The sequence below is a fragment of the Carassius gibelio genome, chromosome B6 (genome assembly GCF_023724105.1).
Source record: "Carassius gibelio isolate Cgi1373 ecotype wild population from Czech Republic chromosome B6, carGib1.2-hapl.c, whole genome shotgun sequence".
NCBI classification, from domain to species: Eukaryota; Metazoa; Chordata; class Actinopteri; order Cypriniformes; family Cyprinidae; genus Carassius; species Carassius gibelio.
In genome coordinates, this window is record NC_068401.1 from 261,896 (window position 1) to 284,434 (window position 22,539).

At 37.6% G+C, this 22,539-nt stretch overlaps 2 protein-coding genes across 3 annotated transcripts; both read right to left on the reverse strand.

The window, feature by feature from the left end:
- Positions 1-378: 378 nt before the first annotated feature.
- Positions 379-17,245, reverse strand: LOC127959608 (caveolae-associated protein 1-like). The gene is made up of 2 exons (XM_052558886.1): positions 16,242-17,245; positions 379-2,510 (listed from the first exon to the last, which is right to left on the reverse strand). The coding sequence occupies exons 1-2, from the start codon at positions 16,809-16,811 to the stop codon at positions 1,773-1,775; spliced, it is 1,308 nt and encodes a 435-aa protein (XP_052414846.1). The 5' UTR covers positions 16,812-17,245; the 3' UTR covers positions 379-1,772.
- A 669-nt stretch (positions 17,246-17,914) lies between these two features.
- LOC127959615 (V-type proton ATPase 116 kDa subunit a 1-like) lies at positions 17,915-22,484 on the reverse strand. 2 transcript variants are annotated; one of them, XM_052558895.1, is made up of 7 exons: positions 22,246-22,484; positions 22,037-22,144; positions 21,456-21,566; positions 20,267-20,284; positions 19,691-19,808; positions 19,282-19,453; positions 17,915-18,992 (listed from the first exon to the last, which is right to left on the reverse strand). In XM_052558895.1, the coding sequence occupies exons 1-7, from the start codon at positions 22,405-22,407 to the stop codon at positions 18,899-18,901; spliced, it is 783 nt and encodes a 260-aa protein (XP_052414855.1). In that variant the 5' UTR covers positions 22,408-22,484; the 3' UTR covers positions 17,915-18,898. The 2 variants fall into 2 exon arrangements, with proteins under 2 accessions (XP_052414855.1, XP_052414856.1); XM_052558896.1 differs by lacking the exon at positions 20,267-20,284 and having other exon boundaries at positions 22,246-22,483.
- Between the last annotated feature and the right edge of the window lie 55 nt (positions 22,485-22,539).

Consider the following 22,539-nt stretch of genomic DNA (forward strand, 5'->3'; position numbering starts at 1 on the left):
GAGGTGACTTATCCCTCAATATTCTTGTATGAGCCACAAAAGCTTGATGTATCAAATATGGTACCCGACAAAGAACATAATGCAAACTTTTATTTTTAGATCTTTTTTTTTTTTAATTGTCTAAAGGTTTAGTAAACTGTTTCATAAAAAAAAAGAAAAAAAAAGATTGGTTTGACTAATATTTCATATGCCAGGCTTTATAGAGTTAATATATAGCAATAACAAAGGCACAAATGATCAACAGTGTGCAACATCTGCTCTCTCTCTGACAGCTGTAAATATGTCAGTAGATACAGAGAATGAAAGAGAGTTTGCCTGTAGCATTTAGATTTATTCACAAAACAAATCAAGCCTCAGACGTCACAGAGCACAAAGGTGGACACTTGTATTTGTTTATTAAAAGCAACCTACACCTAAAATCCATTTATACAGCCACAAATCTCAACAGCAAAGCCATAAGCAGCTTCATTCAGACCTTCACACACAAAACTATTGCCCATGTGTGCCTGCAGTAACTGCATATGTTCATAATAGTGATACAAAATGTGTTGTTTGTCAAAATTAGTCTACTCAAGCTATATGAAATAATGTAGGCCAACTGTTTAACATGAACACACTTAAAGTACAATGAAAGATCAGTAATTGAGGTGAATATACCCAGACAGGAAAGAACTATGATGTGTTTCTATTTACTTCAGTGAGCTGGACTACACAATCAGCACTACTTTTTCATTGAGTAGGTCCCTGTTCACCTAATACTGTAATTATGTGTACTTTAAGCATGTTAAAGTGTATATGTACAAACAAGGTAAACAGTCAAATGAATTTACTTCAGAATGAATAAAACTGAATGCTGAAAAGGAACCTTTTCAGGGACTGATATTCAGCGTGATCTTACAGGTTTGTGAGAGCTTCTTGTTTACATAGATCATAGATCACAGATCAGATTATGCCATCTGTAGGTGCAAACTGAAGCAAAGTTGAGTCAGAGTTTGGATCACATTCAAGCCAGTGATTAGACCACAAAACAACTCGCCATAAGTACATTATTAAAACCTTCAGCTTTAAAAGAAAAACATTCGGTCAGCAGTAGTTTTTTGCAATTCTTTCTTTCTTTCTTTCTTCCAACTGTTCCTTCATGGCATTAAAACAAAGCCCAGATATTCAAAAAGATGCATAAGCCCTGCTATTCATTTATCCTGTTGAAATCAGCAGCCATAGTACAAAGAACACAAGGTGTTCATTAAATATAGGCACTTTAATATAAGTATATATTGGCAATATCTGGCTGCAATCCGGTAGCCTTGATTAGAAATGCACGAGTTAATATTAAACGTCTAATTAAATGCCATGAGAGTGTTTGTGAAAATATTCTTGTGGAGTGCAAACCTCCTCACATCCATCTCTCCTGAAAATACTATAACATTCTTTTATTTGTAAGATTTTAAACGTAGATTAAGTGTAATCACATAAAAAATAATTTGATCTTTTTTTAGTATCATTCGGATCTAGACACAAAATGATCAGTAGTTGATTTAAAAATTGACAGCTGAAAAAAAAAAAAACGTCAACAACAACAACCTTGTGGTTGAGAAGATAATAAGAAACAATCAAACAAACAAACAAACTAAATGTTCAGCCAAAGGTCCAGTCGACTCCTTTAACCCGTCCTCAAGCACATCTCAGTTCCCTACATCCTTTTAGCCTTATTTATCTCCAGACTTCCACATGATTTTCCCATGTTGAGCTTTCCAGGGCTCAGCGTGTTGGACTCACTGGCTGGCCTTCTCCCTCGGCCTCACCGTCTCCTGGAACACCAGACGAGATTGATCCGCTGCCTCTAGTAAAGCCTCCATCTCTGGGCTATCAAGACTGACCAGTTCACCTTCCTCCACCCTTGACACTAGGCCCCCTTCCTCCTGGACCTCCTCATTCTGCTCCACCTGCTCGTCCTCGTCCTCTTCCTCTGGTTCTGGTGTGGGTTCGATCTCACCCTCACGGACCTTCTTGACGTGGAAGGTGAAGGGCGGGACGCGGTAGGTGGATGATTTGGAGCGGGCGTAGATGGGGTGGTCAGGCTTCAGTGACTTCTTCATCTTCTCTCTGGAGCTGCGGATCTTCTCGCGGCGTTCGGTGTTAGGCGTCATCTTTGTTCCTAGCTTACCCATCTTCTTCCCCAGGCTCATCTTGGTCTTCTCAAGGTTCTCTCGGGTTCTCTGGCGTGTCTTCTCCAGGTTCTCTTTAGTTCTCAGTCGGGTTTTCTCCAGGTTCTCCTTGGTCTTCTGTCTGGTCTTCTCCATCTGCTCCTTGCTGAAAGCCATCTTCAGCCTGTCCACCTTCTGGAGGCCGCTGCGTTTGATGCGCTCAGCACGAGATTCCTCTATGATCTCCTCAACCTCAACTTCGTCCTCAGAGCCACGCTCTTCCTCTGCTCCTTCACTCAGCACCTGCTCTCCTTCCTCTCCTGCAGCCACTGGCTTCTTAGAGACCTTCACAGGTTTCACCTTGTCCTGAGAGAAAAGGGGAGAAAAATTAAGGAACTAAGATCAGATTAGACCAGACAGATCAGAATATTTTTCCAGATTCGAACCTAAACAGTTGGTGTTAAAGTAGCCATGCGAATCAGAGAAACTTCCACTTTCAGTGTTATAAAACACTGTATGTGCAAATACATGTTTCATAAGAGTGTACTCAGCAGACTTTGTTCCTGTCCAGAATATTAAGGGGATTCATGACCCTTTAAGCTTGTTTTCTGACTCTTAAACTAGTAAACTAGTTTCTTTTGAGGGCCAAAAATAACAGGGGTGTACAGGTGGTGAGCCCAATATTTGACCAATACTTGTCCATGATTTTTTCAATCAGAATAAAATGATATAGCCTATGCTTTCATCAAAAGTTGACTAAGTATTAATATTACTTCAATATTTTTGCAGTGTTCATTTTGTTTCTAAGCTGATCGCTTTGGTCTCTTTGTTTTTTTTTGTTGGTGGAATACGTCTATAAATACAAAATACTGACAGGATACTGTATATGGACATAAAATATTGATTGGGGTTTAAATAATTTCTTAATATTTTATATCCTGTTCCCGATCATACTTTTGAGGTATATTCTGCAATAAAGCAGCTGACTGTACACTGCTGACTTAACTTTGAATGCTGACTTCATTATGAGAAGCTAATATCCAATAATGACTAGGTTATATTTTCCCTGTTGAAAAAACAGCATATGCTGGTTAGGTATGTTTTGATGGTGCGATGCTGGTTTGAGCTGGTTTAAGCATAACCAGTTGGACATCATTCTGTCTCAGGATTTATAATCGCTCTATATTGTTCCTCCTAAACGTGTTCTTAACATTTTAGTATCCCTTTAAGTCATTCAGTCCTCGTTTGCAGATCATGCTTATAGACTGATATTTTGAATTCAGATCGTGCTATAACTCGTCTGAGCACGGGGAAAGATGATCACCATGATTACACGGGTGGAGCAGCTTCATGATAAGATAATGAACTGATTTCTATGCTACCAGTATGAGAAAATATCAATGGGATTAATTTTAAATATGGGCCATTACTAAAATCATATTGAGTACACAGCACTCCCTCTAACTGTAAATGGGATGGTCACACACACACACGCACACACACACACACACACACACACTCACACACATATATGTGTGCATGTTTTTGTGACATCAGGACACAACTCTGTATAATAACATGGGTATGACACAGGTATTACAAGGAGAGGGTGACTTATGAGGACATAACCCATGTCCCCATTTTTCAAAACACTTATAAATCATACAGAATGAGCTTTTTTGAGAAAGTAAAAATGCACAAAGTTTCCTGTGAGGGTTAGGGTTAGGGGTAGGGTTGGGGTAGGGCCATAGAACATACAGTTTGTACAGAATAAAACCCATTACGCCTATGGAGAGTCCCCATAAACCACATATACCAACGTGTGTGTGTGTGTGTGTGTGTGTGTGTGTGTGTGTGTGTGTGTTATTTTGAGAAGGAGAAGCATTGTGATTGTCTTTTCTGCTCAGCTTGTAATTTGACATATAATGTTATTTAAGCACATGAAAAAAATGCTGTTTATTCGTTTTCTTGATCCTAATGGCTGTATTCAAAAGTAAAACACCCCCTCTGGTGGTCAACAGAAGAAGTTGCAGATGCAGAGATCTCTTAACGATTGACAATCAGTCATATTTGGTATCCCTGAATCCGGCCCCATGCTAATGAAAGTCCTCGTAAACTTATATGCTCTTCCTTATCTGGTTTGTGAAGGCTGAAGATGTGTGCATGTGTTTATTTTAGGCCGGCCTTTCCTCTCTTTGCATTCCATCCGTTTCATTCCCTGAACGGTGCTCATTCATTCACTCCTTAAGCTATTACTGTATCACTCTCCCATTCTGCACACTAAATAGTAAATACTGATGCTGTCACCATAGTAACCGCATCCACTAACTGACTCACAGACTGCTCGGACGACTGAAGACCTGCAGGTATTGTGCTGTGCGTATGAGTGTGTGTGTGTGTGAGAGAGAGAGAGCAAGAATAGACACCTAATGAACATCCTGAATGGCATAGTGTTAGATGTGCACTTTACTTGATGTCTTGGCTGACTTTGGTGACGCCTCCATTTGAGTTTAGCGGCTTCTGTTTGTCTTACAGTCATTTGCAATGTCAAAACATACCATTTCCGTTTTTGATCCAGAAAGGTTTGTCCTTATGTGAACCTGGGTTCAATAAAACCCTTAAATTCCAGCACAAGTCAGAATATAGAGGAACAGAGATTTGTGTGGTGTTACACAATGCTGGAAATGTGCACTGATCATTGCGCATGCACCGCAAACACTCCAAACAGCCAAAGCCAACAGAGAGAGCTCAATGTAAACACACAAAGAACTACGGAGAATTAAATCAAGCTCTTTTTCCGTAACAGTTTGCTGGGCCACAACATATTCCAGTAACACATGCTGCCTGGTAAATAATGCGGATTCAGGGAAAAGCGTATGGATTGCATCATCTTTTGTGGTTGAATCACAGATATTATGGCACAGTTAGCAGCTGTTCCAAATTATTTCCATACGTCTCCATATCCTCTGTATTAAAAGGGTCAGAATCCACCCAGAAACATAAAGGTTATTTGTAATATCAATTTACAGATGTGTTCCCCAACAACATGGAAGTCAAAGACTTACTTTGTAACAAATAATGTAAATTTGCTTGTTGAAAATCTGAAATTAAACAGCTAACTAAAACAATTCATTCAAAATATGTATTTAAATAAACTTATATTATTCAAATTAGTACAATTAAACTTAATATCCGTATATTTTATAAAGCAGCAATAAGTTTTTATAATCCCACATTTTTTAATAGTTATTAAATCCATTAATCGAGTTTGTATTATGCTATGAATTGTAAAATAATTATAATACAGAAAAAAACTGTTGGCAGAGACTGATTGAAATGAACGGTAGCAGAGTAAAGATATATCTGCAATTGCCAAGACTTCTCTTATAAAGCAACAGGCAACTTATAGTGCAGTAAATCATTATCAAAATCATTGAAAACACTCACTTGTTTACCAAAGAGAAAATAGAAAACTCATATTGTATATTGTGGCCATTCCTGGAATATATCACCTGCTAAAATTGCCAAAAAAAAACAATCAATGCACACAGCAAAGTCAATATTTAGATAGATTCTCAGAAATAAACAATTTTAATTATAGTAAATTGTAATTATTGTAACAATTTAAGTAAACCAGACTAGAGTTGAGTCACTGGGTACTAGTCCGAAAGAAACACTTACAAATGTGCCAAATCCCAGTAAAATCTGGCTTCGCCGAGTAATTTAAATGTTTGCCAGTGGACTGGTGTCTTGACACACAGTGTAAAAGTGACTATTTCTTAATGAAAGTTTTTCTAGTGCAGCGAAATCACAATATATTTTTGTGAAAGATGCAGTCAAAAATGACATAATGACCTGCATAATTTTAAACTAAAATGTGGCTAAATTCCAGTGTCATGAGGATAAATAATATATATAAAAATATATATAATATAATATAATATACATATATTATTTTTTTTATTTTTTATTTTTTGTAATTACTATTATTATTTTAGGAGAAATAACAAAATTCTGTTCCCATGGCTGATAAGACTCATTTATGACCAGTAAATTCTCAGATCACTTTTGGATCCTGATTGCATTTATGTAATACTAGAAAAACAATAGTGCAAATACAGTAATCATAAACACTACATTAATACAACTGGCAGTGTGTCTGGTGCCATGTAATACCCTCAAACTCCTGTTCAAAAGCTCTAGGCTAAAAAGAATGTCAGTCCACACTGTATATATATAGAAAGATCCCCACCTAACACCCTAAAAGAGGCGAACAATTACCCAGATTACAGCGATGTGTGGACCATGGCACCATGATAACCGTTGCCAAGACAGCAGCAAAAACATTTGGTCCAGTAGTTCGAATGACATAGAGATAAACAAATCAGCCGGTGATGAGCACATAACAGCTGTGTGTGTGTGTGTGTGTGTGTGTTTGAGGCATGATGTTGAAAGGCATGTTAAGGTTGAGGCACTGAGCAGCTGTTGACTTCTGTTGGGTTCAGAGCAGCAGCTGTACAGCAGAACTCCTACCTGAAACAACCGGGAATAACTTTAAACATTACTTTAGTATGTGTTTTATGACAGGTTTAACAAAAATATGATCTCTCTATTAGATAAGAGACTAGATCTGTGTCATGCCAGTCAGGACAACACCACAAGTGCACACGCACTAGTTTTTGAATGCTAAGATACCATTAACAAATGAATCAAACAGGCACCACAACTGTCTGTAATTGGCTAAAGGCTTTATTAAACTACCGTGGCTGAAACAGCAGCCATCTGGTATTTTTATGTATCTGACAGCTTCATAATGTCAAAGAGGTGAAGGTTTTTCACCCATTAACCTCCTTATACACAGGGCTTCTGGGTATACAAGTGACAGTATGTATAACATTATCTAGCAGCTCAACTCTTTTCAACACTGATGAAATTTAAAATAATTTTGAGCATCAAATCATCATATCAGAAGGATCATGTGACACTGAAGACTGGAAAATCATGCTGAATGAGGCCGGAAATTCAGCTTTTCATCACAGGAATAAATTACATTTAAAATATATTACAATAGAAAAGAGGTATTTTAAATTGTATTAGTATTTCACACTATTACGCTTTCTGCTGTCATTTTTAATTAAGTAAATGCTGCCTTGATGAGCATAAGAAACTTTTGAAAACATTAAAGGGATAGTTCACCCAAAAAGGAAAATTCTGTCATTAATAACTCACCCCCATATCATTCCAAACCCGTAAGACCTCCGTTCAATGACCCGGATCAGACACTGCAGTGAACGCGCTCACAACAGACACGGAAGAGAACACAATGCTGAATAAAGTCGTAGTTCTTGCTATTTTTGGACCAAAATGTATTTCCGATGCTTAAAAAAATTCTAACGGACCCTCTGATGTCACATGGATTACTTTGATGATGTTTTTCTTACCTTTCTGGACATGGACAGTATACTGTACACACAGCTTCAATGGAGGGACTGAGAGCTCTCGGACTAAATCTAAAATATCTTAAACTGTGTTCAGAAGATGAACGGGTTTGGAACGACATGAGGGTGAGTTATTAATGACATCATTTTCATTTCTGGGTGAACTAACCCTTTAACTAATAAAATAAAAAAATATGAAACTTTACCAGCCCCAAACTCTTGAACAGCAGTATAAACATGTGTACTGTACATCTCAATTTCTATTACACAAATACACACTATGTTTTATTTGTATTGTAATCATTCTGCCACCATGATGCTACTAATAAGCTATCATGCTTTTATTATCCAGCGCTCTGAACACACAAGAACAAGAGCTCCAATGGCACTGTATCTGAGGGAGTAAGAGCTGCTGAACTGAAGTGGACAACATTCAGTACACTCAAAACAAAAATGGTGCTAAACAGCACTAAAAGTGGTTTCATTGGCTCATAATCACAGGGTAACCACTTTAAGTGCTGTATAGCACCTATTTTTAAACCTTTGTCAAATGGTGCTATGCAGAACCCAAAGAGTAACCCCATTCTCCTCCTTCGATTTCAGATATGTTACTGCCCTTATAGTGTAGAAATACACTATATTTTAACTTCCTTTTTTATCCTTTCCCCAACTAAACTAAGAGAGAGTTAAAGAACATTTAAAGAAGGTACAGAGTGTTAACGGGTTCATTATATGGCAGTGGTGCTATATAGCACCTCAAAAAACCCTTTTTGTTTTGTGTGTGTATAATTGACCCTTTGCAAAGACCCCCTTCCTTACTGCTGCTATGTCTGACAGGCCATGTCAGAGCAGGTTCGTTTTGGTATGAAATAGTCTCCGCTTTCAAACTGTCATTTTGTAAGAAATTCTAATTCATGAAATTTGTTTGTTGGGCATAAATAGCAGATTTGCCATTATGATTGGTCAGATTGCCTGTCAATCAAACTCCGTGCAAAGGGTCAATTGCAATAGAATGACTCCTAATCCTGGTTTGTTATAAGTAAAGGTGAATTTTAGCTTCGGATGTGCGTGGCTGTCCTGGCTCTGCATTACCGTATCAAGTGTTGCCCCGTATTCATCTGCAGCCCTGCCCCATGCAAGCGATATTGAAGAATGCACTAATTCCAGGACCAGCATGCAGTTGTCATTTCCTGTGTCCCATATTTGACATATTATGTAACATATTAAGAAAATAAGAAGTTAAAGTGACCATCTCTTGTGATTCTTTGTAAACACATGCACACACAACATACTGGTGGCAACTCATGCCTCATTTATTCTCAGCCCATTCATCAAACAGCACATTCTGGCCCGGACTAACATGCAGTCTACATACACACACGCTCACACGGAGCACACACTGCTGTCTGGGTAAATCTGATACCCTGATTTCAGTTCAAAAATAGAGCAGAGGCCACAGTAATGATGGAGATCACACAACCCCCATAAGTCACAGCCACACCTCATCATCACCCGCCCAGAAAACACCTGCACCAACCCCACTCAGAATCCAGCTTTTTCTTACCAGACTGCAAGAGAAATTACAAAACCGTCCTTGTCTGTGTGCACGAGGAACCTAATACCATTCAGATAATACTCGTCCTCTAAGACATTTGTCAGGGGGTTGAGGATTGCGGGGGCGGACACATAAAAGGGGTTATTTGAAAAAAGAAAATTATTTAGCTTGAAACTAACTAGTAAGGTATCTGCCATTGCCATTAGCCCATGACAGGCTCAGACTACAGATTATGGTGGGATGTTTGAAACAGCAATTACAAGAAATCACTCACTACAGTATGGTGCAAACACATGTAACATTTAGGATGCTTTTGATACCAAGTTTTGCTGGTTAGCTTTGTCCGTGACAGGGTACAAGATGACCTAGAATAATCTAAAACATGACATTTCTAAAAATTGTTTTGTTCAAAAGAAATAATGGTACTGTAAGTTAAACATTAGGAAATTAATATAAAATAGGAAACATACAAAGATAGTTTACTACAGAAAAACTACAGTTCAGTTCAACTGTTCAGTTAAAAAAAAAAGGTGGAGAGAGAACTGTACATTCTCTCCCCACACCTACAATTCCTGCCGGCCTGAGATTTGAACTCACAAACGCTGCTGAATACACAATATAATATGCCTATATTACAACAAATAGCTGCAGAAGGCGACAAAAGGAATTGTGATGTTTCTTGTGATCTAACGACGTTTAAATACATTTAATTTTAATATTTGACCACATGCAAATTCAGAAACTTTTATTTTGTAAACACGCCATGTTGAAAAAAAAAACCCAGCATACTGTATGCTGGTTAGGTATGTTTTGATGCTGGGATGCTGGTTTATGATGGTCATTTGCTGGCAAAGGACCAGCATCCCAGTGTAAAAACATACCTAACCAGCATATGCTGTTTCATCAACCGGGCGAAGTACAATACATTGCATATTTATTATATAAATGGCATAGCTTTAAATTATTTACGTTACAAATCAAGTGTGTTTTCCCTGATAAACGTTAATTAAGCAACCCAAACTCACCACATATGCAGAGGAAGAGTTGAGCCCATTTTACACATACAGTCTTTACTTATAAATTACCATTAAGAGATCATGTGTGAACAGGACCTTTTCAAAAATCCCTGTAAATTCGTTCTGGCAATATTGTTCTTATGGAGATGCTGTGATTACTTGTTCAAAGTGCTTTGATTACTTTGAGCTGCTGTTGAGATATTTTTTATAAGCTTTTCTATGTAAGTATTACGTTCGATGGACGTCTTTGACCAGTGCACTTCACAGCTTTTCCGAGACCCATGCTTCTTTTCCATTCATTAGATAATGCGCGTTTCAATTTCATAAGAGCAAAAACTTCTGATTGGCTAATAATGTTAGTTTGGTTCAGAGTGAAAGCGGTGTTCCTCTCATACATTGGTGGTTGGTTTTTAATTGTAGGGATCCGGTATTCTGTCGACTTGTGCTACTTTGTCAGATTTTGCTACCTCCCATTAAAACAGAGGGTAGCACAATCCAACAATAAAAATGCCACCTGTAAAATTATGGTTTATTAATGTCTAGACCTACCACAACCCTAAACCTACTCGTACAGTAAATGCAAATACAGTAATTATATGTTATATTAGCGGTTGTAGCTAGAAAGGATACAGCTACAGGAGACCAACAAAAAATATTTTTTTTCTACCTATTAGATTGTGTTTTATTAAAGTCTACAACTACCCCAACCCTAAACCTACCCTTACAGTAATGTAGATACACTAAATATAGTTATTCAGCATGAGAAAAAGGACGCAATATTGATGTGTGCGTGTGCAGTAAACCCTGGTAGGACAATCTGACGGGTAGAATAAAATGTCAGGACACTGGCACGGTGCCGGAGAACTTTAAGCCCTGTGTACAATATTGACATGCATGTTCACCACAAGTGCACAGCTGAAGAAGCAAATCATTTCAAACAATGCAATGGACATTTGGTACCAGTGCTTGTGTTTATAAATTAAGCTGTTCTGATACTAATTTCTAATGACACTTTCCGAGAATAATTATGTTAATGTCAGTTCTGAATAAATCAATTCAAATGTCCATTTATTTATAGCATAGCAAATATTAATGTGTACTCTCTCATACACACACACACACACACACACACGCACGTCAAATATTGGAGTCCAATTTTACAGGGGTAATTTATGTAGGTCTCAGAGGTGTGTGATTAGATATCTGATAAATGCCAGTAGTGTAACTTGCAACCTCAGTGGACATTCCCCCAGAGAAGACTGAAACTGAGACTTCAACAGCATTTAAATCCACACACACACCAACATATATGCACAAGGACAAAAACATACACTCATTGTGAAATATTACTACAGTTGAAATGACGGTTATTCCTGTGACGCAAACGCTGCATTTTCAGCATCATTATTCCAGTCTTCAGTGTCACATGATCCTTCCCTCTCAAGGAACTGTTGTACTCAAGATATTTTGTAGAAACAGCGATACATTTTTTCAGGATTCTTTGAACAGAAGGTTAAAAAGGACAGTATTTCTTTGAAATATAAATATTTAGCAACATTATAGATGTGTTTATGGTCATGTTTGATCAATTCAATGCATCTTGTACCCATTTCTTTAAATACAAAAATCTGACACCAAACATTTGAATGCTAGTGTGCATAGTGGCCAACTCATTCAAAAGTCTGCCATTACATTAAAATCTGTTTTTCCCCTAGAAATAATGTTATTGTAGTAAAACCAATCATTTATTATAATATTAATAATAATAATAATAACATAAATATTTTGTTACAATTGCATTGAATAAATAAAAAACTATTATTGATATTTATAAATAAATGAATAAAAAATGCTTTTAGCATTGAAACCAGATTAAGTCATGCAGTAACATATTTTACACATATTTTTGGCGTTCATGCAGTTTAGGTTCATGCACAAAAAAACAAAAAGACTATATAATCTATGTTTATATTGATTTAGGAAAAAAGCAATACAAAAGCATTTTCACATTGCATATTTATGTTGCCACTGCATAAAAATGAACTGCATATATCCACAGTGCCCATGTTTTAACACAGCTAATGTGTGTTTCGGAGTTTGCTCATTCCCACGAGAGATACACATGTGATCCCTCCGGTGCATCTTCTCTGATTATCCCTAACAGTCTATAATGCACCTCATTAGGCAACATATGCCCAGAGAAATGATGGGAAATAGCTAACAGAACATAATTGCGCATATAAACCAATAACTGACCTCACTCACTCTTGTCATCTTCCATCATTCAGTTCCATCTAAAAACATGATTACATGAACACCGTTCCCCCCTGCAGCCCCCCAGAGCAGCGCTGGAAGGAAATGACTCGTTAGTAAGGCTAAATGCAGAAACACTGGTGCAGGGTAAACAACAGCAATGTGCTGGAACACACTGAACCTCGGCCTGGCCACGGTACACAGACGTTAGACGCTTCTGCTCCAGCGCAGTAATGTCAGATCACTGACAGAGAAGAATAATTACATAATTACTGGCACACAATGACCTCTGTGGGTTTAAAAAGAATCATTAAACACAATTATATATAATGTACCATCCACTGCACTGTCAGTCACACAGCTAATGATATTAATGTACAGGTGACAATGGCTGACATAGGTGATTTTCCTGTAAAACGGTAATATAAAAAGTGTATTTATAAAAATAAAATGTAAATTTAAAATTAAATTAATATTCATGTAAATTGTCACTGGAAATCACATTGCAATATTACTATAATTGATCATGGCTGTTATCATACAAGCTAATTTATTGTATTTAATGCTGTAAAATCTCATTCATTTATTGTATTTAAAACTTTAAATACAAATGCATTTTAGCATGCATTTAAAAATTATAAATACAAATAAATGTATTTCAAAATATCTTTATTTTACATTCATGTAAATTGTCACTGTCAAACACACTGCAGTATTAATATTGTATTAATATTACAATGTAGGTGACAATAATGATATGCAATGTAATTTATGCATTTATAACCGTAAAATATAATTGTAGTATTTAGTACTAAAATATATTGTAAGTATTACTTTAATAATATGTAATTGATATAAAAATTTTATACATTTTCTTTTACAATATTTTATTTTATATGTGAATATGTAAATTGCCAGTGTCAATCTGCTATAATGATATAACCATATGACATTTATTGTATTTATTGCTGTAAAATGGAATTATTTTAATACAAAAACATTTTTATGTAATTGATATTATCTTATATTAATATTCAGTTCTATATATATATATATATATATATATATATATATATATATATATATATATATATATATATATATATATATATATATATATATATATATATAGTGAACGGAGGAATGACAACGCTGAATGCAAAAGTCTAAACCTGAAGGATTCTCTGTCTTTCCCTCTAGACTGACGGTAGTGTCATTATGGCAGCTTTGCAGACATGACGGCATTCTGCGCTATAATTAGATTGTAAGAGAGAGTTTGAGGGGGGATGGGGGTCTCAGAGTCAGTCTCCATCTATCTATCTATCTACTGCGATCCAGCACGCTCTAAACACATTAATCTGACTCCAGCTCGCTTGCACAAGACTCTCTTTACAACTGCGCTCCACACAGCAGCGAAATCCTACACTCCACACACTGCTCTAGCATTTGAGCAAAACACGAAAGAAAGAATACACTTTCTACATATGAAGTGTGGTGCTATTTTTAGAGTAACTGAACACCGTTTGCACCTTTGCACACAGCTATAGCTATTTCAGCGCAAAAACATTCCCACAGTTTAGTTTAACCAAGCGTGGACTGCCACCGACAGCATAACAGCCTTCAAGGTGAAGAACTCCACTGTGCAAATTGCATATTTATATTCTATATAAGTGTGAGTAAACCATACTTTTAACTTGGGAGGTACTGTACAAAAGCCAAAAGGTGCATCTTTGTGCTTTATTTAACCTTAAATTATACATCAGTACCAAAAGAGAGCATATGGTACTGACCCAGTGACAGTTTTGTACCCATACCCTCCACCTCCCCATCTTGTTTTTCAGTTATGCACAAGATATAGACGTAAATCTTAATGTCTTCATCCTATACCTCAAATGCCAGCCAGCTATCTGTCACATCCAGCTCTCTCACACACCACAGCGAGAGAGAGATACACGTTAAGGAAAACATATAGGCCTACTCTTTGTGCAGACAGTGTACAATTACCTTATTTCCCAGAAGGCACATGTACGTTGCTGAGACATCTGTGAAAGAGAGCATCATCTAAGCATTGCCGTCTATTTTAAGCATCGCTTTTGCAAACAAACACAACAATTAAATCTTATAAACATCTTCATTCAAATAGACCATCACTCAGTAGTTTGGGGACAGTAGGTTCAAAGAAGAAATTAATACTTTTATTTGGTAAGAATGCAAATTAAGTAATAATAACGACTTGTTGTTACACAAAACTGTATTTAAAACTAAAGCTGTAATAAATCATCATATCAGAATGATTTCTGAAGGATCATGTGACACTGAAGACTGGAGTAATGATGCTGAAAATTACATGACAATATATTATAAATAGAAAACAGAAACAGTTATTTAAGTTGTAAGAATATTTCACAGTATCTCTATTCTTACTGTAATTTTTTATTATTAAATAAAGGCAGCCTTGGTGAGCATAACTTGTCCCCCCAAAACATTGAAAACTCATACTGACCCCATATTTTGCAATACATAAATTATTTTTCCTGCTGGTGATAAATGTAAAATAAAACAAAACTATTTTTTGTGAGTGTGGATCATGGTTTCATATATTACATTATAAATGTATTATAAAAATATCTACTAAATGTTACTCTAACATCCAACGACAAGAAAATCTCTGCAGTAGACTGGTGATAGCAACACTGATAAGCTCCCAAATATCGCTGTTACTCATCATTATAAATATTTTAGATAGATGGACAGACAGACAGACGGACAATTGATCAAATCTTAGCCAAATGCACAGAAGGCTCCTTTTTGACGTGCATGCAGTATTTGCAGTTGACTCATGGTATGCGCTGATCCAGCATTGTTCAGAGGTTGCTGTGAGGTTAGACAGGAACCTTTGAAGGTTCACTTAGGAGTGGATTGACACTTTACTGAGTGGGGAAATCAAGGCCAAGCCCTTCAGAGGAATCCATGTGTACTCCAAAAGAGACCTGGGAAGGAAGACTGCAAACATGCTCATGCAAAACAACATGATCGTGCTTATTAATTATATTAGTATAGCACATTATATTAATATAGTAGCCTACATTATAAGTTGATTAGCGAGTATATTACAGCAAATGAAGTGTTTGATTGCATTATAAAAAGCTAACATCAAGGAAACAATTTAAGGTCATGATTAAGGTCATAGGAAACACATCACTGATGTAACAGAAAGTGCTCTAAGACTTTTGTTAAGCCTATTGTTATTGGTTTTTTATTTTGTTTTTTTGGTCTATCCAACCCAAATACACCAAATAAAAAAAAAAAAATGTGCACTGAACTGGATTTATACATTCATAGGTGGTTTGAAAACAAATAATTTCTTAACGAGTCTCAGTCTGAATCATAATGATAGATTTTACAATTTTCCTCAAAGTGTGCATCATTAGTTTGACAGCTAATATGGAAATGTCAGCAAAAGCAACTGCAGTCTGAATGAATGAATAAATGACTAAGTAACTAACTAAATAAATAAAATAACACCTGGCCACACTAAAATTGCCCTTTCAACAATCGAACTTGTTCTAAAAAAAAAATCTAGACAACAGCAAGAAAAAGACCACCTGGACTCAAGCTTTTATAACAAACCACAATCAGCTCCAGTTCCACAAACAGAAGGTTAGAGAAGGGAATGGCAACCAAACTACTGTAGGTTCAAACCCTGCAGGAGTGAGGCATGCAGATGAGAACTGCTTTGAATGAAGTATGAGCTAAAAGACTGATTAGTATCTATTAGTTGAGACAAATGAAAGGAGATATCAAAAAGACGCTCTGTCGAGCAGCCATTACTCACCTGGAAGATAAGCACTTTGAAGTTCTTCCTCTTGAGAAGCTCGTGTTCATTGTTCTCCAGTTTTTTGATCTGTCCCGCTTGCTTCTCCAGGTCCGTGCGCACACTCTTCACATTGACGTTCACCTTTCGCACCTTGTCCAGGAGCTTGTTGACCGTCCCGGCCGTCCCAACGTGACTTTTAGCCAGCTTGGCCAGCTCCGTCTGGATGCTGCTCATGTTCTTCTCCATGGTCTCCTGCTTGGCCTCCAGACCGGTCTGAGTCTGCTGGATCTGGTCCACCACACCTATGATCTTGTCTAGGAGTGCCAGGACCTTCATGCCTGTAGCCTGGGCCTCGGACTTCTGGGCCTCACCGCTGCCGCCTCCATCGAGTCCCGGCCCCAACACCAGGTCCACCTCTTCCTCAGAGTCATCATCGTCATCGTCGTCGTCGTCGTCTCGTTTTGATTTGAACACATTGGAGACGGTGGCAAGTTTGGTAGCAGCAGGCATCAAGGAGACCTCCTCGTCGTCGTCATCAGAGACTTCAGCGAAGACAGCACGCTCCAGTTTGAAGTCGGTGTCGGCCATGGCTTGGTTTCAAGTAGACTCAGATGAAAGGCACACAAGCTAACTTGTAGGCAGAAGCATGCACACTAGTGGCCCGGTGTGCAAGAACGCAGTCCTAGGGTAAAAATAAAGCACTAAAAAAAGACTTGAATGACGGTAGACACCCAACGATCACAGCGCAATGACTCCAACTTGCAGGCAACAACACTTCTTGTCAACTTCTAACCGATCTTCAAGTCACCTGCACTTCTTCCTACCACTAAGTACTATTCTCTAGGTTTGCTGTAATGCCTCAAACTTTCCCTCAAGTCTACTCTGGGACCTCGGCCAGTCGGTGGAAGCAGACCCTCTCTCCAAGGTGTGTGGGAGTGTGTAAGGAAGAGTGTGAGTGACCACAGCTCCCTGTGAAGCCTGTCCGTCAGGTCTTCACTTTCCCTCCTTAGTCCAGCCCTCTGCTGCGATCACTTACTGTAAGGTCACACCCACACCGACCCTTTAAGGGGAGTCCTTTCTCCACCCTCCCTAGAGCCTGGCAGGGGACACTAGAACACATACCAACCCTCTCGTTTACGCAAGGGTATGAGACAAACGGCTCAAGTTATTTTATGACTCATTGAAGCGTAAACCTGATCCTGAAAATTACTATCAAAGACACTGCTTCATTACTGGAACCACCGTTACAATACAGCACAATAACATGTTTCTAACGTGCTGATATTTCGTTCAACAGGATTAAGAGCATTTCTGTTTGTATGGCTTGTATGTATCCCGTAAAACTGGAAAGGGGAAACTGTAAAGCTTGGATCTTTTTGTTACCGTAGAAAAATACAAAGTGCTCAAATTTTGCCTGAAATGTAAATTAAGCAATATCACAATTAGTGCGAGTGCTGTCGTTCCAAATATCAGCATGGCTAATGTGAAACAACAGCAATAATGCTTAAGAAAACAGAAATATTATATAATCATTACATGTTTATTAAAAGTAATAATTATGCTATACATTATTATTAATGCTTCTTCATAATTAATAATAAATAATGCTTGAATACATATATAGACATGATTTACTAACAGGATATTTTCTCATGTGTATGTAAAAAAAACAAACAAAAAAAACACATGAGTTCATATCCACTCTTTACTCTTTATTGACCATCAAGACATAATCATTCAGCTTCACTCACTGCTTTTACTTGGTAGAGTTATTTTCTCCAGGACTCCCTTGACATCTATCAAACCAACACATTAATTTCAGGAGCCAATGCATGTTCATGTTGTAAACTCATTTCTAAACAACAATCAAAAACCCAGAACTGGGCACCGCAGCAGATTCATGAGATTAACATAGTTTAAATGTGTATTTGCATTTAAATTGCAATAGCAAAACACACACACACACACAAAACAGCAAGACAGTTCAAGGCCAACTAAAATATAATTACTCTTTACTAACATTTTCCAAAAGAATGCAAAGGTCTGCAATAAATCTGGGGGTTCCCTGCATCTAATAACCAGATATGCTTGATGAGGATATCCTCTCGGCAGAAGCTTGTGAAATGCCATGAAGCGAAGCTTTCTTTGCTGCATTTGAAATGAGGTCCCTTTGCACTAGAACTATTATATAAATGTGTCAACATAAAGAATAAAAGATACATAAAAAACAAACTCTAATAATTTAAGAGACTGGAAAAAATACAGACAATTATGTTATAAAGGGAGGGAAACTGTAATGATATTTTGCCTTGATTGAGGAGTACAAATTGATGAGGCTTTTATGAGAAGAACATGCTGTGTGCTATATGGAAAACCCCCTTGAGTTTGCATTATTACATATCAGTACATATTCCGGCAAGAATTGAAGAGTTACCAAGTAAATTGCAAATACATTATGCATTTCTAGCTCAGATTATTTTCAGCTTCAGCGATTTAACATCTAGTTTAAGTGCATGTACATTATCCCAAATATGTCCTGATCTAGAACACCTGAGAAACTAAGAGCCTTGCAAAGTCACAGTATTCACAAGAATCATGAAATCTCACAAGCAATCTGATGGGCTCCTGTGGTTTGGAGGGGTGGCAGTTGGGGAGGGAGAGAATGTGGGTGTGGCTTAGTCTTCAAACTTGCCATCCAGAATGCTGTCAAATGTAAAAGGCATGAACTTGAAGCCCTGTCCAGTGTAGAACTTATTCTGGAACTCCACCCTTCAGAAAATAAGTGGAGAAACAAGGTCAGTGGATTGCAATTCTTAAAGTAAAATACAAATGTAGTTTGGTTTTGTACATAGATTTGATAAAAAAAATCTTATCAGGAAGTGAGTTTGGTTTTAGATTGAAGTTCTCACAAATTTTGAGTGTAAAGTATAACAAAGCACTCAGAATAGTCAATACAACTATTTTGCTAGACTAGCAGTGTGTATGTAGCCACTGATAGGGAACGACATCTACTCTTGTTTTAATTTATAGTAGGCAAGCATTATGTGTGTGCCCTTACCAATGCAAACGGAGAGCATGAAGGAAGGCAGACAGCCCTTCCATGACCAACAGAATAAACACAGTCAGTGTAGCAAAGAAGGCAAAGATGATTGACAGCGCAAAGAATCCACCAAAATTCCTAGAAGCCAGACCCATGTGCATCACCATTGACCACAAGACCTCAGAGAGCTCTGGAAGAAAACAGAAACACTTGAGAAACATCTTGTAAACGATGACAAATTGGAATCGTACGGACATTTGTACAGGGCTGTAGCTTATAGATTTTCATTCATGATGGATTTTCTTCATTCATTTATTTATTTAATAGAGATTACAAAGACTTTAATTACTAGTCTACAAAGTAGATCTGTGCATTATCAAATTTCCATGTCATTGCAATACAATAAATGAATGTGTGCATTACTTACGCGCATGGGCCAGACTCAGCGCCCAAAGCCGTAGATAAGAGGCAGTATTTGAGATGCAGCCTAAGCAGTATTCTATGGTGTGAATGGCTTGATGCACTGCAACATCTGCAAAATTAAACTAAAGAGAGAGAGAGAAAGAGAGCAATAAGAGCTGTTCAGACTAATGAAAATACAAAGATCTAATCCCACTCCCAGCTCAATCACAGTATGATTAGCAGCCCTGAGAATAAAATCACAGCGCAGGGGCCTTTCAGATCATCAGTGTCATTTGATGTGATGTATATCCTAATAACAGCACGGCTCACTGGATCATTCCCATGTAATGAAGGTGGCTTAAACCAAGGAAAATGAGTGTCTAGAAAAGAATCTATCAAGATGTACTGGAAAAGGATCGAACACCAACTACAGGAGACCACCCAACACTGAAGCCTGCAGGAACACACACACACACACACACACACACACACACAGAGCAAGAGGACTGTACGGTGTGATGGCGCGCACATACACACACACACACACACACACAAACGTAAAAAACATCTACACAGAGTCGAGAAGGCTGTCTGCTCTTACCACTTCCTCCTCTGACTGCTTGAAAGGTAATCAGACACATGCACAGACAGACACACAGGGTTAAAGACGGAGTTAGAATCTGATGAAGAAGCTTGTCAGAGGAAAAATACACTTTGGTTTATAGAAAAATTAAAAGATCTAATGACCAACACATTTACTGTCAGTCGTCATAAAATGCAGTGGCCCCAAAAAGTATTCAGACACTTAAGCCACACCCACAAATGCATGAATGACTAATTAAACAAAATACAACAAAGCAAGTGGCATTTTTTAAACGAGCACAGCACACTAAGCAAAGCATCTCATAAAAAGATAAGTTAAGTTTGAGACAGACATGATTTGGACAATATTTACGAGGTCTAGCATCATTTGTTTTTAAGTGCAGCTTCAGTGACCAAATACTTTATAGGGTCACTGAAAACGCCAAAATGAGAGAGATAAACAATCCCAGGGATTTGACTTCAGTCTCCAGTGAACGGACTTTAATGGCTGCTACTGGGAGGTCTGTTTGGAATGGAAGGAGGAAGATTATTTGGCACTGACGCACTGAAAAGACTGCATCTCAAACCTCAGAATAATGCAGGTTATCTGCCTCCACTTTATTTCCAGTGTAAAGAAACCCTATTAGCCAGGTGGGTGTTTGTTTAGTGTTTTGAGGCTGGTTGCCACGAGATACAGTGGATGGGGGGAGAGACAGTGCTATAAAAAAGGGGCTGCCCCAGTTTAGACCAGCACTGGTATGCAGAGCCCAGCTCCAGTGAGTCACAGAATGGAATGCCTACTGCAGGCGAGTGACCCCACTGCCAACGGCGGCCGTTTTTGGTACCTGGGTGTGACTTGTCACCGTGTGGGTGGAAACAAGTATCACATAGACTACTATAAAGACATTCACTTTAAATATTCTTATGATAAAGCGTTAAGTTATTCTCAGGATCAACAGATGACATCACATGGAGTGTCCCGACCCAAATAAATATTCAGATAAATGGGTCGGCAGAACACACATCATTCTCTGGCTATAGAAAGACTATTGTACGAGTTAACAAACTAAGGCATCTTTGTAAAATGAAAAATAAACAATGATGGGTAAAGTATTTAATTAGTTAAATTATTAGTTATTCTATAGGATAGTTAGGAGAAAAACAGAAAGACACAATAAAAAAATAAAAAAGAAAGAGATTTCCCTCACCTCAGGTGATTCTTCTTCTAAATTTTGGGAGAGCTGGTCATGTTGGATGATCTCTGCTTCATCCTCTGTGGGGCCGTTCCCCACACGGATTCCCCCAAAGTTTTGTGTTCCCTGCAGCAATCATGAATTCATGGTTGTGTTTACAAGTAATGTATACATTTTAGATGAGCCATTATACAATAATCTAGGTTATCATGGTTCCTCTACTTTCTAACAAATACAATAAAGCATATTAGAATGCACATATATTCTATAATCTTTGTCAATATTTCTGCTATTGCACACTTCATAAGAGACTAATTTTACAAATATTTAAATATCCTACTGACCCCAAACTAGTAGTGTATATTGACTATAAAAAAGTAACATGGCCTTTCAAAGATTATATTAATTTCCATGATCTTTCGAGGCCTAATAATTATACTTCAGAGACATCCACGCGGACATTAATGAATATTCTGAAGACTTTCAGTACTGATGTAGCAATGATCGAAATTACAAGATAAAAAAAAAAAACACTTTCTTAAAATAAAAAGGCTTAAAAACTGGACATGCAGGAATCTCTAATGTTGTGTCCTTACCAGGTTTCTTCTCCAGAGGTATTGCCTGCGCATTACTAGGGTCTTTACTATAAGCATACACGGTACACAGGCAAGAGCTATAATAACTAGCAGACACTGAATTGCAACCTACAGAGACAGAAAAAAAGAGAGAAACATTAACTTTATGTATCAAGTTGGTCTCCTTTGCCACATATCCTGCTGAATTCACGTGATATTGGTGTGTGTACCTGTCCCGTGTAAAATGGCTTGTTGGTGGGATCATTGTAACTGAAGAGGCACATGTTGATGAAGGTTATCAGAAGACTGGGGGCTTCTTTTGAGCTCTTGGCATCATATGCCAACCACTTGTAAAAAATGAGCAGCACCAGGTAGCCAAAAAGGCTGACCATGAAGATGATCTCCGGAATAAAACCCAGGTAGATGTTCAGAGGTTTTTTGAAGTACCTTCACACGTTGACAAACAGTCTTAAATTAGCATTAAATGCTGATACAGATCTATTTAGAGTAACAACAGACAAGTG

Excerpts from the sequence above, each read along its gene's own strand:
- LOC127959615 (XM_052558895.1), bottom strand. The coding sequence starts at position 22,407 with ATGGTCAGCCTTTTTGGCTACCTGGTGCTGCTCATTTTTTACAAGTGG. Across the intron at positions 21,567-22,036 it reads ACCTCTGGAGAAGAAACCTG|GGAACACAAAACTTTGGGGG; the intron begins GTAAGGACACAA and ends TGATTGCTGCAG. Across the intron at positions 18,993-19,281 it reads CATGCTCTCCGTTTGCATTG|GGTGGAGTTCCAGAATAAGT; the intron begins GTAAGGGCACAC and ends TATTTTCTGAAG.
- LOC127959608 (XM_052558886.1), bottom strand. The coding sequence starts at position 16,811 with ATGGCCGACACCGACTTCAAACTGGAGCGTGCTGTCTTCGCTGAAGTC. Across the intron at positions 2,511-16,241 it reads TCAAAGTGCTTATCTTCCAG|GACAAGGTGAAACCTGTGAA; the intron begins GTGAGTAATGGC and ends CTTTTCTCTCAG.